A 16,997-nucleotide genomic window follows, 5' to 3' on the forward strand; every position below is an offset into this window, starting at 1 on the left:
ATTTTGTTATTCATACATTCCTTTGCATTTAAATTCCTCAAACTTGTTCATCAGCTGTTCATGGCATTTAAAAATATCTATACTGATTTTTGATTACGGCTGCTATTTAATACACACAGGACTAGGTTTCGTTTTTCTATGAACTTAACAAAATTGAATATTTCATTCTCTGTAAAATATAGCAACATATTTCTTTTGGTTTTTTGAAGTATTTCAATCCTCAGAGATTTATGGATTCGAATTAGAAAAACTGCAGTTATATTTTCACTGAACATCTCAGCATAAAAAATTGTTCATTTTTAGTGAACAGAATTATAAAGGGTAGGTAGCAGGTACAAACTGCTAAAAAATATGCATAATTCTAGCTGTTTCTAAAAGTTCCAAACTAATGCTAATTTATAAAATACTAGACTTGTGAATATCAGGTAAAGAATTTTACATAATATGTACAATAAAGAAAATGCTGGAATACAGGGGGAAGTATTGTCTTAGGAAACCTTTTTAAAGATTGAATAATTGATTAATTAAGACATTATACTTTTTCAATATTTTTTTAACTTAACAATTATTTACATTACACCTATTGAAAAACATTCATCCAAAAGATAATTTTTTAACTGATAAAAAACAAACTTTGCCACTTTATGGCAAGCCCTTTTGCTATTTATTCGAAAAATAAAATTTATCTGAAAGTTACAGATCTAGAGATATCTCTCATTTTAGAGAGCTATATCTCAAAAAATAGAGATATCTCCCAATGTAGAGAGATATCTCTCATTTTTAAGAGATATCTCTATGAGAAAGAGATATCTCTTAAACTTAGAGATATATCTCTTATACCTATAGAGATATCTCTTACACTAAGAGAGATATCTCTTCCTCCTTCAGAAATATCTCTTTCATGAAAAGAGATATATCTGAACGTTAAAGAGATATCTCTTTCACCTAGAGAGATATCTCTTTTACTTTTGGAGATATCTTTCCAAGTTAAAGACATATCTCTTAGAGTAAAAAGAGATATCTCTCTTAGTTTATCTGAAGAGATATCTCTCAAAGTGAAAGGAGATATCTTTTAAACGCGTCTAAAAGAGTTATCGCTCAAGCAAAAAAAGATATATCTTTATTGTAAAGAGATATCTCTCTTCATTATTTTTATTTAAATTCCATTTGAAATGACTTCTCCCTTTACAGGAAGTAAACTTTTTATTCAGTACATTAAAGTATTTTTAAATTTCTATATATTGATGATATTTTAGATTATAGCTTTACTAAACATGAGAAGTAATTCATTGTTGTCTAGATTCCAAAAAAAAAAAAAATTATTATATAGTTGATTATTTCATAAGCTGAGAAAATTCGGTGTATTTAAGATTTTAAGCTTACTTTCGTTTTCCTGAATATCAAACTTTTAGTATTTTTATGAACGAAGTTGGCATTATTATTTGTTGTTTCAGCAAGGAATTTATGGCATTTTTTTTCTACATAGTACATATATTATTCTGAATTTTGCATGCTCTTATAAAAGCGAAATTATTCCAGAGACTTTACTTCCTGTTTCACTTTCGTTTTAAAGGAGGGGGTGTAATTATTTTATTTTAAGTATGACTGGAAAAGAAATATCTCTTTCATTAAAAGAGATATCTCTTTAGCATAGAAAGATATCTCTCTTTGAAAAACTAAAGAGATATCTCTCTAACTAAGAAAGATATCTCTTTTAACCTTGTTAAAGAGATATCTCTCAAACTTTAAGAGATATCTCTTTCACTGAAAGAGATATCTCTCTGGCTCATTAAGATATCTCTTTAAGTAAAAGAGATATCTCTCTTACAAAAAGAGATATCTCTTTTGTTTAAAGAAATATCTCTCTTAGGTATAAAGATATCCCTATTAGTCAAAGAGATATCTCTATAAGTTAAAGAGATATTTCTCTTATTGAGAGAAAATTTTTATTTCACGAATAAATGGTAAAAGGGGTTGCCATACAAAAATATCCGATATTCTTTTATCAGAATAAGGATTTTCATGTGCGCTTTTTAAGAACGGGCCAAAAATAGAGCCATGAAACTTTCAGGGATGATTCATCTTTACTTGTATATTGGGTTTTGCTTTTGCTACACCTAGTCACTGCTGTTTACGTCAGAACTAATTTTTAAATTTTACATCCATGTTTCATATGAAGAAATTGAGTATGAAACAAATAAAAATCCATCAAAACCATACACATTGGGCAGAGCAAACACAAACCTCTTAAAATAACAATAATTGGATCAGGTGCCATCGAGAAGCAAGTTTCCTCTTTCAGCTCCTTCTCATGGTGGTGCAAACGAAAATTTTAGAAGACAACTTCATGTTAAATATTTAGTGGTCTAACACTTTTATATGAAAAAAAAAATATTTCAGACATGAACGGACTCCTTATATTTGCGTTTCTCATCTTGAGGATATCGCAATCTCATGGAACTGCAATGCTTCAAGGAGATGTCCATCTTGGAGGGTTGTTCCAAATATTTAGTGATGGGGAATGTAAGAATGAAATACAAACAATGTCTGTTCGAAACTTTGAGGCTGTGAAATGGACACTTAACATGTTAAATCAGGATAATTATATTCCAGGAATAAAACTTGGTAAGCTCAAGTTACATAATATCATGAACTTTTTTAATGATGTTTTAAGGAGGATGTAAAAAAATGATACAAGAAAAATTCCAGTTTCTTAATATTACTTTTAAGTATTAAATTAATAATCAGAAATAACTGAGACATAAAATCTTTTCCCTAATGTGTAGGTATAGAAGCCTTTCCAACATGCAATATCAAGGGGAGAGCTGTAGAATACACCAGTAAAATAGTCAACAGAAAACTTCAGGATCAAATCAATCAAAATTTAGTGCCAATCATGGGTACACGTTATAGAGTTATATTTAATCAGGAACTCCTATGTAAACAGTAATAAATTGTGTGGTAAATTTTCCTTAATTTGGATGCAATTGTGCATATAAAGTTATGAATAATGAACAATTGAAGGCAGCTTTCACTGATGCAATATTTTGCTTGTAAAAGATTTGTTTAATCTTAATTTGTGTAAGCATACTAGAGCAATATTTAACACCTGTGTAAATCTAGCTGTTAATGAATGATATCCAATTAATCATCTAGACTAATCATGTTAATGATGTACTTATAAAGGAATAATCGGTCCAGAGTACAGTGGAGAAGCTAAAGACACTTCGTTATACATAAGCTCATTGGAAAACAACAACATGCTCATACAAACACTTTTCTCCGCTACTTCCTCATCACTGAGAGATCGAAATAAATATCAAAATATTGTCAGACTCGTTCCTGATGATACAAAACAAATATCTGTAAGTACATTTTATTAATAAATTACGTTGAAAAAAAAATCAGAATTCAATAATATCTTTATATTCATCAAATTCATTTAGAGAAAATGGTAAAATCTAATCAAAACATGTCCCTACTATTTCATTTTAGGTCACCACATCTCTATTGCAAAAACTTCAATGGAACTACATTGGTGTAGTTTACGAAAACAATACATACGGGCGTGGCAACTATGAAGATTTTAAATTTCAGACTCAGTCAAGAAAGATATGCATTGCATACGCTTCAGCAGTATCTATAGAAAATGGTCTGCTGAATTCCAGAGACCTACAATCAGTTTTAGAGTCCATGATTTTTAATGCTGAAAGTAGAATAACAGGAGTAGTTGTATTTGCGTCAACCAAAACTGCCACAGTGTTTCTCAATGTTGCCAACAAACTCAAAGATCAGTACAATTTTCAACTTGGAATCATCTTTTCTGAAGGATCCTCTACTATAGACAAAGTGACTTTAAACCAGTATCGTGTAGCAAAAGGTTCTTTTTTCACTAGTCCTCCATGGTTGACTTTTGAGAGTTTCAAATTGCATTGGTCGAATATTTTGACTAATAAAACTATTTTCAGTCAGGAAATGTCAGGTAATCCGTGGTTAGGGAAGGTTGTCGAGAAGTTTATATCTTGTGATATTCAGAACCCTACCTGCTTGATGCCAACGTTAGCTGACGTAGATTCTGTCACTGGTGATAATGTGTTTGAAGGTTATGCAATTTTGTCCACTATCATGCAAGCCAAATTTCTCAAAGACCTCCAAAGAGAGGAATGTGGAGAAACAGAGGGTTTGTGCAGCAATCTGAATAGTACGTTGTGGAACAATATTTACAAACTTGTAGAAAGAGGTAAAAATACAAGTATAAGTCTTCAGGAAGAAATGCCTGATGGTTTACGACAAAACCTAGAAATAACTTTTAATGGACGAACTGAAGCTAATATAAGAGGAGATTTGAATGAATATGAAGTTTATCATTTCCGAAATTGCATTGTCAAAGGCCGAGAAACGTGTTTAGAGAGGGTACGTATAGTTAAGAATGTATAAAAAGCATTTTCCCACTTGAATCAGATACATTTGTTCAAGTATTTAAATAAGCAAGCAAAGATACTTCAGCTGAATAGTTTTCTTATAAGTGTGATGTCTTTGCATTTAAATGATTTAAACTAAACCACAGATAAATATTGATAAACATTTAATGTTTTTGTTAGAGATTGTTCTATCTGACGTATCCGTATAAGTATCCGTATACGTATCAAAGTATGCTAGGCATCTCGATCCCGATGTATAAACCATCTTGTTACATTTCCTTCGTTTCATGTTTGGTTTCTAACCTCATTCACTAAAAAATGAGATGTAGTGTGATATTTCTTTATGAAAAACATATCAGGTTGCTGTACACACCTTATACATCTTTTTTTTTGCGGGGAGGAGGTGGGGGTGTAAAAGTTTAAAAAATTACATTAGAAAAACATGCAAGTATGATTTTTTCATTTAAATGTGTAAAAAATTGTCCGAAAATAATTTTTAGATTCACCCCCCCTCTCTCTCTCTATCTCTCTCTCACTCTCAATATTAGGGTATTCATTGTTCATTCTCGAATTAACCTTTTCAAGAACAAGACATATCCGTAATGGAGTTTTATGAAGAGACTTACTTTTACAATCGACGACTGACTTTTACAGTTGAAACAGTGACTTGCTCCATTTATAAAATGTAAAAGTCAGCCGTTGAATGTGAAAGTAAGTCTCTTCATAAAACTCCAATAATATATTTACAGTTAAACCTCTTAAGGTTTCGTCAAAGGTCAACATGTCTAAAAAAATTATTTTTACAATAGCTCCAAAACTATGTGTGGTATAAAGTTAAAACGTTTACAGTTTATAAATATATCATTGATTAATAGATAGAAAGTATCACTTGATGACAAATATTTTTAAAAAGATTTTTTTTGAGAAAAATTGTTTTAGGAAATGTGCATATTTTAAGCAAATTGCACCTGCTTTATTCTGTCTTTTTTTGTTAAAACCATCATTGCAGAAATAATATGTGTTTATCATTGAAGGGCAAGTTGGACGTGAATGGTCTCTGAAAGGCTGTTATTGAAAGCATGTCAAGTATAAAGACAAGACCCCTATCAAATCCGCCATTTGCATTGTACTTTCACTTTCAAGTCTTAACATTTGGACAAAATTAACAGGGAAAAGAACTTTCCAGAGGCTAACCAAGACCAACTTGCCCTTCATTGATAAACATATTTTGTTTCTGCAATAATGGTTTTCACTAAGATCTCTGAATTAATGAGGTGTATTTTTTGAAAATATATGCATTTTTAAGAAGAATTTTTCCTCAATTAATATTTTTTCCACGTATTTTTTTTATCAAGTGATACTTTCTATCTGCATGTTTATCAGTGAAATATTTATAAACTGTAAAAATTTTAACTTTATACCTCACATAGTTTTGGGGCTATTGTAAAAATAATTTTTTGGATATGTTGACCTTTGACGAAACCTTAATCTCAAACTTGTACATGTGCATTTTAAATAGTTGTATATTAACTGGAAAAATTTAACCATAGTGCATAACAAATGTGTATGGGAGATGCACTGAAAATTTCCTTCCTTATTTTCTTTTTTATCATCTTCTTTGCCATTCATTTTCACGTATTTGATGGTCATAGTTCTCCAGAAAAAAATGGATAGCTGGGATCTCTGGGGCGGTTTGAATACACTCCCTAAATTGTAAGTCTATATCCGTATCCACCAGGGTTTCAAGAAGCTTGAGAATTGACTTCAATATCCGAAAGTGTTGCGATTAAACGCAGTTATTTGTTTGACTCGTTTGATTTAACACTTGTTGATAAAGGGAGAGAAAAATACTAGTAATTGTTAGATTATAATGTATATTCCTCGCTTAACCCCAAACTTCAAACAAATTGCAACAGAAATTATTCCAGTGGAATTTTGTTATTTATAATGTGCCTTTGATATATCAAAACTCTAGAAAAATAAATTTGTCCAAGCATCATTTTTTTTTCTATTATCAAAAAACCCTATATTTGTTCAAAAATGCCAACAAATCTTCTTTTTGAATAGACATTCTATTTATGCATAAAAATAGTTTTGCCAGATATATGATCTTGAAATTTTTTGACAGTCATGCAGAAATGCATCTGCAAACTGAAATCGGTGATTATTTCATTAGTTGCTATGGATTCCCGTTCCCATGGCAACAGAAATAATAGAAAAATAAAACCTTTCCAATTCCTTAGTACGGCTTTGTGCAGGGACAAAAATATGTAGCTATAGTACTAGTAGGTTGGAATTAGTATAGTTTTAATTTATTATTGAGGACCTAAGATAATTTTTAAAAAGTTATAGGGGATAATGTAAGCACAGATATCCAAGATTTTTTTTCAGGGGGGGGGGATCAAATCTCACAGATGTTAAGTCTCATAATTTTTTGACAAGCAAAAATTAATAAACAAACAAGTATTAAGAATTCAAAATAAATAATTAAAATAAATTTACTACAAGGGATATGCGATTTTATCAATATACCGGTATATCGCAGTTTTTTTGGGGGGGGGGGGGGATAGGTATTGTAATGCGGAGACCTAAATACCGGTATTTAGATATATATCATAAAGTCCAGAAATTATTCATTTATTTATTCATCTTTTCAAATAAAAATTAAGGAAAGCCTTAAGAAAAATTGTAAAAGGTGAAAAGAAAGACACCTTACCATCCAAACATGACCAAATTTATGTAGATAAACATTTCAAAAAAGTGAAAATTTGTTTTTCTAGCATATTTTTAAGAAAAATAATGTCACCTAAAATCATTTTAAAAATTGCTTGTAAAAATAGCATGATATTATTGTGATATTTTCAATTTGGAAAAAAAATCGTGATATATCGTGATACGAAATCTTTGGCGATACTCATCCATATATAAAAATACCTCAAACTTCAAAACCTATTTCAGGGGATGGGGTGGTCTATTTTTATTAGGTATATGACTTGACATTTTAATGAGTCCTGGGGAATAGGTTCATGGACATTACATACCGGAAGAACCTTTTAACTGTAAAAAGAGCCATAGCGCATTTGATAGTCACTTTCGCCTATTCTAGTAGTGATTTTTTAAATACTTTGTTTAACCAAAATTTTGTCATACAGTGTTAGTTTATACATGCCTTAAAGCAACTCACACAAAAATAATAATCAATTATTAATACTTTCCTCTTATGATAGTTATAAAAATCGTTCAGTTTCTATGGAGAATATAGTAAATACTGAGGTACCCCCCTAAACAATGACAAACTGTAGGAAAAGACCACCTTTAACCAGAAAAACAACTTCTGAATAATTTTATTTGGATATGACTGCACTTCATTACGTTTAGATAATTTTGGTTAAAGGTGGTCTTCATATTGAAAATGTTGAAAATATGTATTTATTTTTTCTTCTAAAATTATTTCCAAATTCAACAATCTGTCTTTATTTTATCCACTTACTTATCAAGTCTTAGTGGCGAAGTGGTATGATTGCTGGATTGAAGACATAATGGTCGTGAGTTCGAGTCTCACAGTGCATATTACTTAAATACGATTTTATTTTTTTTTTCTCTGTGTGCATTTTCCTATGTTTTTTTTTATTATTTTATAATACATACATGTATGAATAATTTTTAAAAGAGATATATATTGCACCATTACACAATGAAAGTATATCTCGGGAAAAAACAGTCTAAAACTATTTTAATGACCCAAAGTCATATCTGTTAGCCTGTTTTATTTCTAAAATTTTCAAACAATCTTGTTTAGAATAAGAATATTGGACAAGTAAAATTACTGTCATGCAACAAACTGGCAACTATGAAAATATAACACTGGTTCACTAATGATTACATACATGTAGTTTGATTTTGCATTGAAAAGGTACATGTATCTATAAATAGAAACAGGTGATTTCCTTTTAAATACTTGAGTAGGCCGAATCTTCGGTAAGGCAGCTATGGCTCTTTCAGAGGGAGGGGGCTCTCCCCGACATATCTACCTTTATAGCAATGCGTATGCATGGGAAATTCATTCGAAATATGCTATATCTATAGTTAAGTAAAACTTGAACAGATCCCCCATTGTTTTTATTTGAAACGTTAAAGATATAAAAGAAAAAAAAATATAAAATCCACTGAAGATGCCATGGAATCCCTAAAAATGCATAAATGATTATCTTGAACCTGGAACTTGTTCCTCTCCTAAATGTTAACCTAAATATAGTATCCGAATTGCTTCTCACTGTATTCAATATAATGTGCATTGCTAGTTTTTATATTCTTTTGGATTTATTTTGTAATTGTGTGTGTGGTGGGGGATATCACTTTACTAATTAAGCTCTTGGCACTTTGAAGTAAACGTTGCAGGTCTTCGGGATGAGAGCGTTTCATGTTACATGTAGTCGTTGGCATGATAAAGAACCCTCACTTCTCAATGGCCCTAAATTTGAAGCCCTTAAGTATATGGTAAAGTTTTTATTTAAGTAAATAATTCTCAAGATAGGCGTAAAACAACACACAGTCAACCAATCTGGGTCCTTTGGATGAGACCTAGACCTATAAACCGAGGTCCGAGTAAAGGACAAAATTTGCAGCTCTCCACTTGCAAGTGCATTGTGGCATCTCCACAGTAGTGACAAATTTTCAAGAGGGATGTCAAACAACAATCAAACAAACTAGCACTATGTATCTATGGCATAAAGTCTTTCTTATTATGTTCCCCAAACGAAGTTGGGGAACATATTGTTTTTACTCTGTTTCTTCTTCTTCTTATTATTATTATTTTTCTTCTTCCTGGGAAAATCTTTTCCGCGAATGATCTTGTAAACTACACGTCCGACTTAGGTGAAACCTTTTTAGGGTCAGTAGGCATGTTATGTAGATTTGCGGAACGAAGGTCATTTTGCGCGCACGTGCTTGCAAGAGCGCGCACGTGCAACGCGTGAAATGACCAAAATAATAGATACAGCCGTAACTTTTCTATTTTTTGATTATATGCTTTGATACTCATTATATAAGTATATATTAGTAGTATAGACGTGTTGACATGGTCAAAATAGCAAGATCTCACGCGCATGCACGTGCGCTTCGCTCTGATTGGCTGAAACTAAAGTCTCAATATCTTTCTTGTTTTTCGTCATAATCCTTTGAAATTTTGAACTTAGTCACACAATATGAAGATCTACAGCATGATATATAATAATTTTCATGAAAGCACGTACATGCGCGTGTGCTGGCAAGAGCGCGCACGTGCAACATGTAAAATTACACAAGATAATGGATGAAGCCGTAACTTTTCTATTTCTTGATTTAATTTTTTGAAACTCACAATGCATGAATATAGTAGTAGTATGGACAAGATGACATGGTCAAAATTGCAAGATCTTACGCGCATGCACGTGCTGATTGGCTGAAACTAAAGTCTCAATATCTTTCTTGTTTTACGTCATAATCCTTTGAAATTTTGAACTAAAGTCACATATTATGAAGATCTACCGCATGATATATAAGAATTATCATGAAAGCACATAAATCCACGTGTGCTGCAATCTGATTGGCTGAAACTTTACATGCCTATATGTTTCTTGTTTCCCAACAAAACAGGATGAAGTTTAGAATATGAATAGGTATTATGGATTCCTACATGATATTGCTATCAAAATTGAATGCAAGGACCTGCTTGCATGCACATGCGCACACGCAATGCGTAAAATGAACAATGTGTTTGAAAAACGGTAAAATTTATATTTTTATGACTTTTTATTGATTTCTGGAATATAAAGATATGTTAATGGTTTAGACAACATGTCATGATCACCATGCATGTGCATGCACGTGCGTTTGCGAACAATGCGTTAAATGACAAAAAAAGTGATTTCATCGTAGCTTTTAAAATTCTTTTATGAAATCCTGCGATACTAAGCATATTGAAAAAAGTTTTAAAGGAAATTTGCAAAAAAGGGAGTTGGGGAGCGTTTGGGGAACATCTGTAACGGTCCCCGTTACAATTAGAACTAGTTACAATTAAAATTTTCTATGCAGTTTTAGATTATTAATTCTACTTATTTTGATAGGAAAATAGTATTTTTAATAACGTTTCCTTTATATGCATGTGTATTTAAATAATTCTTATTTTAAGTAAAAAGTTCTCGAGCGGGGCGTAAAAAAAAACAAACTATCAACCAATCTGTTGGGCCCTTTGGATAAGACCTATAAACAAAGATCCCTCAGTCTGCTGTAATTTGGATAAGTCGAAAAATATTGTGTAGTTTTTAAAAAGCTGAAATGCACGAATCTATTGCATAATAGGATATGATTTTTAAAAATATATGAAAATCTTACAATGCGGCCTATTTCAAAGACTTCCCATAAAATTGAATCTCTTGTGTGACCCTACTTGGCTCCAGGGTTATGTTCAGAAATAACCAGAAGCCAAATGTGAATCAACGTGATTCATAATGTTTCAGCAATATGTTTACAAATTACAAATACAGTAAAATAAACTTTATATAATGAGCACCATTGCAATACTAAATACATGTACACACACAGAGGTCAAGAATAAGGCCATCTTTAAAATAATGCTTGTTTAATGCAAATAAACAATTTAATAAACAAATAATGCTTCTCCAGACTCAGGGTAAAATCATTTGTAAAATCCTTTTCCCAGAAAAATTCAACTAATTGGTTGATGAGATAAGAGATATAAAAAAAATTTCATGTCCTGGAATGTAAAAAAAAAGTTTTGAGATTGGCCATTTTAGTCAGTCGGTCGGGAGAGGCAAACCAAACATTTTTTTTAAAGATGTTCTAATCTATATTACATGTATTTTTTACTAGTAAAGTAGATCTCACTAATAGAATCAATATTCTAAAGAAGAAAATGATCTTTAAACAAAGTCAAACAACAAAAGTTTAACTTTTAGATAAAATATTTTTATGTTGTAATAAAACCACTGACGACTCTCCATAGATTATTTCCCCTAATGTTTCAAACATCTAGTAAAGGAGAAGTTAACACTACATTTAGACATATATAAAATTCTCAAATCTTACATCTTCAATAAATAGGTGAAAAATAAATCCTGAAATGTTTACAAAATGAATTATTAATTTTATTATGCTTGTTTAAAATGAAAGGAGGTTTGTTTACAGTGGTAAAAATTGTCTCCCCTGTTGCATATGGTAACACATTTCTGCAATACATATTTTTTCAAACTAGTAAATATTTATTTCTAAAAAAGACATCTTTCGCCTTTAAATATTTTTCTAGAGTTTTTATATGTTAATTAGAATACAATTTACTAATTATAAATAAAGAAAAAAAATCTGTTGCAATTTGTTTGAGGATTATGACAGTTTGACTGGACTAAATTCTGATATTTTAACAATGTACTTTTTTTAATTGTGTTATTTTTTTGGCTACATTGAAGCAGTTCTTTCTCTTCCATTAATAATTTGTGCACACTAATCTCGATCGCAGGCAAAATTATATATCTAATATATATAAATTAAGTAGAATAAAAAAGAAAAGAAAATTAGCCCTTTGTCTGAAATAGTTTTTATATCAAACAATAAATGATGTTAATGAATGGAATTTAAAAGACGATTTCAATTTTCTATGTGAACAATGTGGAAATTGTGTGTGCATGGTGAGACACAGACGTCGGAACTGGAGTTAAAAGGGCTTAGGGGGGTGGGCTTCCCCACTTTCTACAGGCATGCTTTATCGTAGTCAAAGATGAGTAAGTAGTAGTGTTTGTAAAAATAAAGTAATAATAAAAATTCGACCCCCCCCCCCCCCCTCCCCCCAAAAAAATAGTAATTTAGGCTTTTGGACAATAAACAAAAAATTTTTCCTGTTTTTTTTTTTTTTTTTTTTTTGTTTGTCAAGGGTTTTCAGGGCTGAAATCTTTGTCGCTTTCAATTACCCCCCTTCCCACTTTCACTTTGCTTCCTACGCCTTTTTGAGGGGAGGGGAAAAGCAGGGAGTTGAACTGGCTCATCAAAGTATATACTCAGTACTTGTAACGGCCCTATAGGGAATTATGATATCAATTTGAAAAGCCTCTTTACAAACGGCTACAGAGTTTTCTTGATCGCATTGATGATAACGTATAATTTTGTATTTCGTGGGGGGGGGGGGGGGGGTATCTCTTATGCCTTGTAATTTTATATATAAATCGATTAAATATCCTGATATTATTAGAGGAAAGAGAGAAAAGGGATTTCCTACAAATATTTTGAAACAAAATTACAATTAATTTAAAAACAATATAATTAAAACATAATATTTTATACTTAACTTCATTTTCTTTTTTTTTTAATGAATATTTCTCTACGAAATGATAATGGTTTACAACCGTTAAGTATCTTTAGTTCAAAAATTGCCATTTCCTATTTTCCAATGGTTGCATGAATGTGGCTTCTTAAACTACAAACAGAGATGGAAATTGTATTAAATGGTTTAGACATCGGGATCGAGAGGCCTTTCATATCTCGATACGTATACGGATATGTATACTTATACGGAAACGTCAGATAGAACAATCTCTATTGAGACAGGAAGACAGGAAGATAACAAAGTTTTCCATTTGTTCATAGGTTGGATGGTACAACAATTCAACGTTAAATTTAAAAACAGACTTGTTAAGAGATTATACGAAGAGCGAAAATGGATTGGTTTGGCCGGATATCATAAAGGCTCAGTGTGATTCTCAAAAAATATGTGAATCTTGCCGAAATGGTAACTTGGCAAATGAAGTTGCTTTTAAAAAAGGCGATTTGTATGTTGCTGCAGTGGTTCCTGTCTACAACAAGTACATATACAATCATATGAAGTGTGGTGATATTCGTACATCTAATGGATGGGAGATTATTGAAGGCATTCGTTTTGCAGTAGACACGGTGAACGAAAAACTTGGAAATTTTGCCAATATGTTCGGCACAAAGGAGATCGGATATATAATTTTTAACAGCTGTAACCAACCGTTGCTAACTCAAGCAAAACTTCTGAACTTTTTCAGGGAAGGGCTATATTTATCCAATGGTTCTCTAATTTCAGATATTACAAATAATACTCTGGGATTTGTTGCTGCATATAGCAGCGACATCAGCATAGCAACAGCAAGAATACTTCAGGACTTTCATCTTCCTCAAATAAGTTACGCCTCTACTGCTGCTGTGTTGAGTGACAGATCTACTTATAAATACTTTATGCGCACGTGTACTCCTGACGACAAACAAGCTCTGGCTATGATTAACATAGTGAAATCACTCAATTCTTCGTACATACAGATTATGTACAGTGAAGGAAGCTATGGCGAGGGAGGAAGGAACGCTATTGTACGCGTAGCTAAAGATATGAAAATATGTATTGCAAATGAAATAATAGTTAAAGAAAATGATTACACAAAGATTCGTGACAATCTTCAAAAAACTCCGTATGCTACAGTTGTGCTTCTTTTTTTGGGAAGTCATGTTGTAAACGACGTTATGTCTGAACTACATGAAAGAATAAATCCTTGGTCATATCTGTTCATAGGTTCTGAGGCGTTTGGATTAAGACAAGATATAATTGATGGTAAATCCAAGCTAGAAGGAACCATATCTTTGTCCCTACAAATGAAGCCTTTAACTGGGACATCTAAATTTGAAAATTATCTACATCATAGGCTTGCCGACTTTAACAACGATGTAAATCCCTGGACACAAGAGTACTTTGAAGAAAGAAACGGTTGTTTCCTGTCCGGCAGCTTTAACAAACTCTCTGCTTCTCAGTGTACGGATATTGAGGAAGAATTTAACAACAAAGACTATCAACCAGAACTATGGACCGCCTTCGCTATTAATGCCATGTTTTCTCTTCTGCAAGGAACAAACAAATCTTTTGCTGATCTCTGTGGCAGCCAGTCTTCTACTTTATGTCAAAGGTATCGAGTTTCCCCACAAAAGGTCTTTGACATGATAAAGAATGAAAAAATGGTGATTGATGATAGCGGGATTCCATCCAAAGTTTTTAATGAAAATGGTGATGGTAATATAGGATACAAAATATATCAAGTCCAGAGGAAGGCCTCAGATGCCAGTCAACTGATATTTGTTGAAGTAGGTTTGATTTTGTCAAAATAAATAGTGTTTAATGTTTTCGACATGCAAATCTAATAATGTGTATTTTACATGTTCTATGTATGAACAGTTTCTAAAACGAGATAAGGTATTGACAAAAAAAGTTAGAGAAGCAAGAATATCAGCAGTCTCGTTTAAGGACACGATACGTTCCTCAGGTATCTGTTATGTAAATCTTCGTAATATATTATATTTATTAAAATTATCATTACCTTGTGATTTCTACACTGGTTTCTTATTGTCTTCTAATTGTTTTCAAAAATTTACATTGCTAACACTTTTTTATTTGCATTTAAGATATATACGTACAAAAGGATTATATACTACAGGCAATATCATCCTCTGGTATCTTGCACAAATGCCTGGTTATGAACCTCAATGTTTTGCAAGTTAACTTGTAAAAATAGCATTAATGAGTGACAAAACATTGAGGAAAAATACATAGGAACGTATCGTCTGGCTTTAAAGTCATCATATCGTAAGTTCTATGGTCGATACAATGTCCTTGACAGCATAAGCAATTTATCGTTAAGTCAAATGCGGACTGAGTTTTTTTGCATACTGATTGTTGTGCAATTATTTACACACTAAGTTGTCCAAGTTTTTTTTCCGTTATCTCTCGATAATGATATGGAGCATACGACGCGGGTGTCACCATTCGGCAGGTGATGCTCACTCCTCCATGGCACCTGATACCACCTGTGTTGTTTTGGAGGTCAGTGTTTGACCCGCTTCTATTTTCAATTTTGTAATGTTTAATGGACTATTGAGCTCGAATACCGTTCGTAATCTTAACATATTTCGCAACAGAATAATTTTTAAAAATTCAGTATCAATCCTTAAATTGTTAGATTTGAAATATTTCAATTGTAATACAACTGTACTTGTTTGTGTAGATAGGTCGATTTACTTTAGAAGAGGGTGGATACTCGGTTTATGAGAAGATAATAAAAGATCCCTTTGGAACCTTACCTTCAGTGTGGCCCAATCCCTCAGAGGATCAAAGATGTCAAGAACAGATGGACAATCAACCTTTGTCGAAAAGGTATAATATTTTACGTAATTCTATTTTTTTTTTTGCTTGAAATTTTAATAATTTCATTCACATTAATAAAAGAAGACTTTTAAAAAATCCTTTAATATCAAAAACCTATTTTAGATGTTACGTTTTATTCCAGACTTTGTTATATTTAATTTTTCCAGCGAGGACAGTTCTATGGTACCAGTGATTTTAGGTATACTCTTTGGAGTAGCTGTTTTAGCACTAGTAATTGTAAGCGGGGTCCTGTTTAAAGTCGTTCGTGCTTCTTATTCTAATTCCAGACAACGCTCAGGTAATTTTTTAAAATCATCCAAAGGAAATGAAGGATTAGGCTACACTAATTCACATCAAAATTTATGATAAAGAAACTGTAAACTTTGAAAAAAAAAAATCTTTTTCTCAAGTTTTTTTTGTTCTACTAAATGTTTTTGAGTATAATAAGCCTTTAGGATATAATATGATTTCTTAGTATGGTATAGTATATTTTGATTTATATTCAGTGGATAACATTTACCTTGATCCGACGTTTTCGAGAAATAACAGTGCTGATTCAGGCTACATTAGAAATCCAAATGTTGAAGATGAACAGAATATGGAATGAAGATCTTCGGACAAACAGGAAACTCACCAAGACGGAAAAAAATATGTATAGTTTTTTTTTTAAAGATTATAAGAACAATTTCAGTTTATACGAATTATAGAATATAATTTATTTTTCGAATACAAACGTATTTATACCGTACAGCGATTAATACGGGAGAAGAATTTGAGATTGAAGGATTAAAACATAAGAATTTGACATAAAAAAAAGGGAGTAGTCATTTGAAATTTCAGTAATCGATACATTAATAGTTACAGAGAAGGAGGTAATATTAATATGAAGCACTTTTACCTTGCACATAACTTTTTATACCAGAACACAGTTGCTTTCAAAATAAATATTTTTTTTTATTTTCTGCATGATGGACAGACAAGCAAAGAAAATGTTTAATTGTTTTAATTAATTTGGTAGTTATTTTCTATGCAAATCCTTTTTTTCTTCAAAAATTGTTTCTGAGCGAATCTCGGTCTGCAAATGTTTGTTATAGCGAGTGTATGGAAGACATTCTAACTGTGGTGAGGGCTTGTCCCGAGACACAGATTATTCTAAGTGACAAACCATATACAGAGCAAGTTTTATTTTTATGTAAGACTTCAAGGTCCGATGGTGACGCCAAAGCCCGATGGTCTGCGCCAAACTCCGATGGTTTGTTATCGTCACTGACGCCAAAGTCCGATGGCTTGTTTCCTATGAAACATGTTGCGCTAAAGTGCGATGGTCTGACACGCCAAAGTCCGGAGAAACAATCGACGTTTATGACCTTACAATAATCTGA

The 16,997-nt window shown here is 31.9% G+C and overlaps 1 protein-coding gene across 1 annotated transcript; it reads left to right on the forward strand.

Annotated features, from left to right (window-relative positions):
• The first annotated feature begins 2,402 nt into the window (after positions 1-2,402).
• Positions 2,403-16,538, forward strand: LOC134261190 (uncharacterized). Its single transcript, XM_062743638.1, has 8 exons — positions 2,403-2,625; positions 2,787-2,900; positions 3,187-3,365; positions 3,496-4,413; positions 13,056-14,558; positions 15,476-15,624; positions 15,783-15,913; positions 16,122-16,538. Exons 1-8 carry the CDS (start codon positions 2,403-2,405, stop codon positions 16,220-16,222), a joined length of 3,318 nt encoding a protein of 1,105 aa, XP_062599622.1. The 3' UTR covers positions 16,223-16,538.
• The last annotated feature ends 459 nt before the right edge of the window (positions 16,539-16,997 follow it).

Source organism: Saccostrea cucullata, unplaced genomic scaffold (genome assembly GCF_032062105.1).
Source record: "Saccostrea cucullata isolate Sc308-1 unplaced genomic scaffold, CSIRO_AGI_Scuc_v1 ctg3483, whole genome shotgun sequence".
NCBI lineage: Eukaryota > Metazoa > Mollusca > Bivalvia > Ostreida > Ostreidae > Saccostrea > Saccostrea cuccullata.

Bases quoted from the DNA above. Each gene is read 5' to 3' on its own strand.
- LOC134261190 (XM_062743638.1), top strand. From the start codon at position 2,403: ATGAACGGACTCCTTATATTTGCGTTTCTCATCTTGAGGATATCGCAA. The intron at 3,366-3,495 runs GTAAGTACATTT...ATTTCATTTTAG, and splicing joins ATGATACAAAACAAATATCT to GTCACCACATCTCTATTGCA. The intron at 4,414-13,055 runs GTACGTATAGTT...ATTTGTTCATAG, and splicing joins GAGAAACGTGTTTAGAGAGG to GTTGGATGGTACAACAATTC.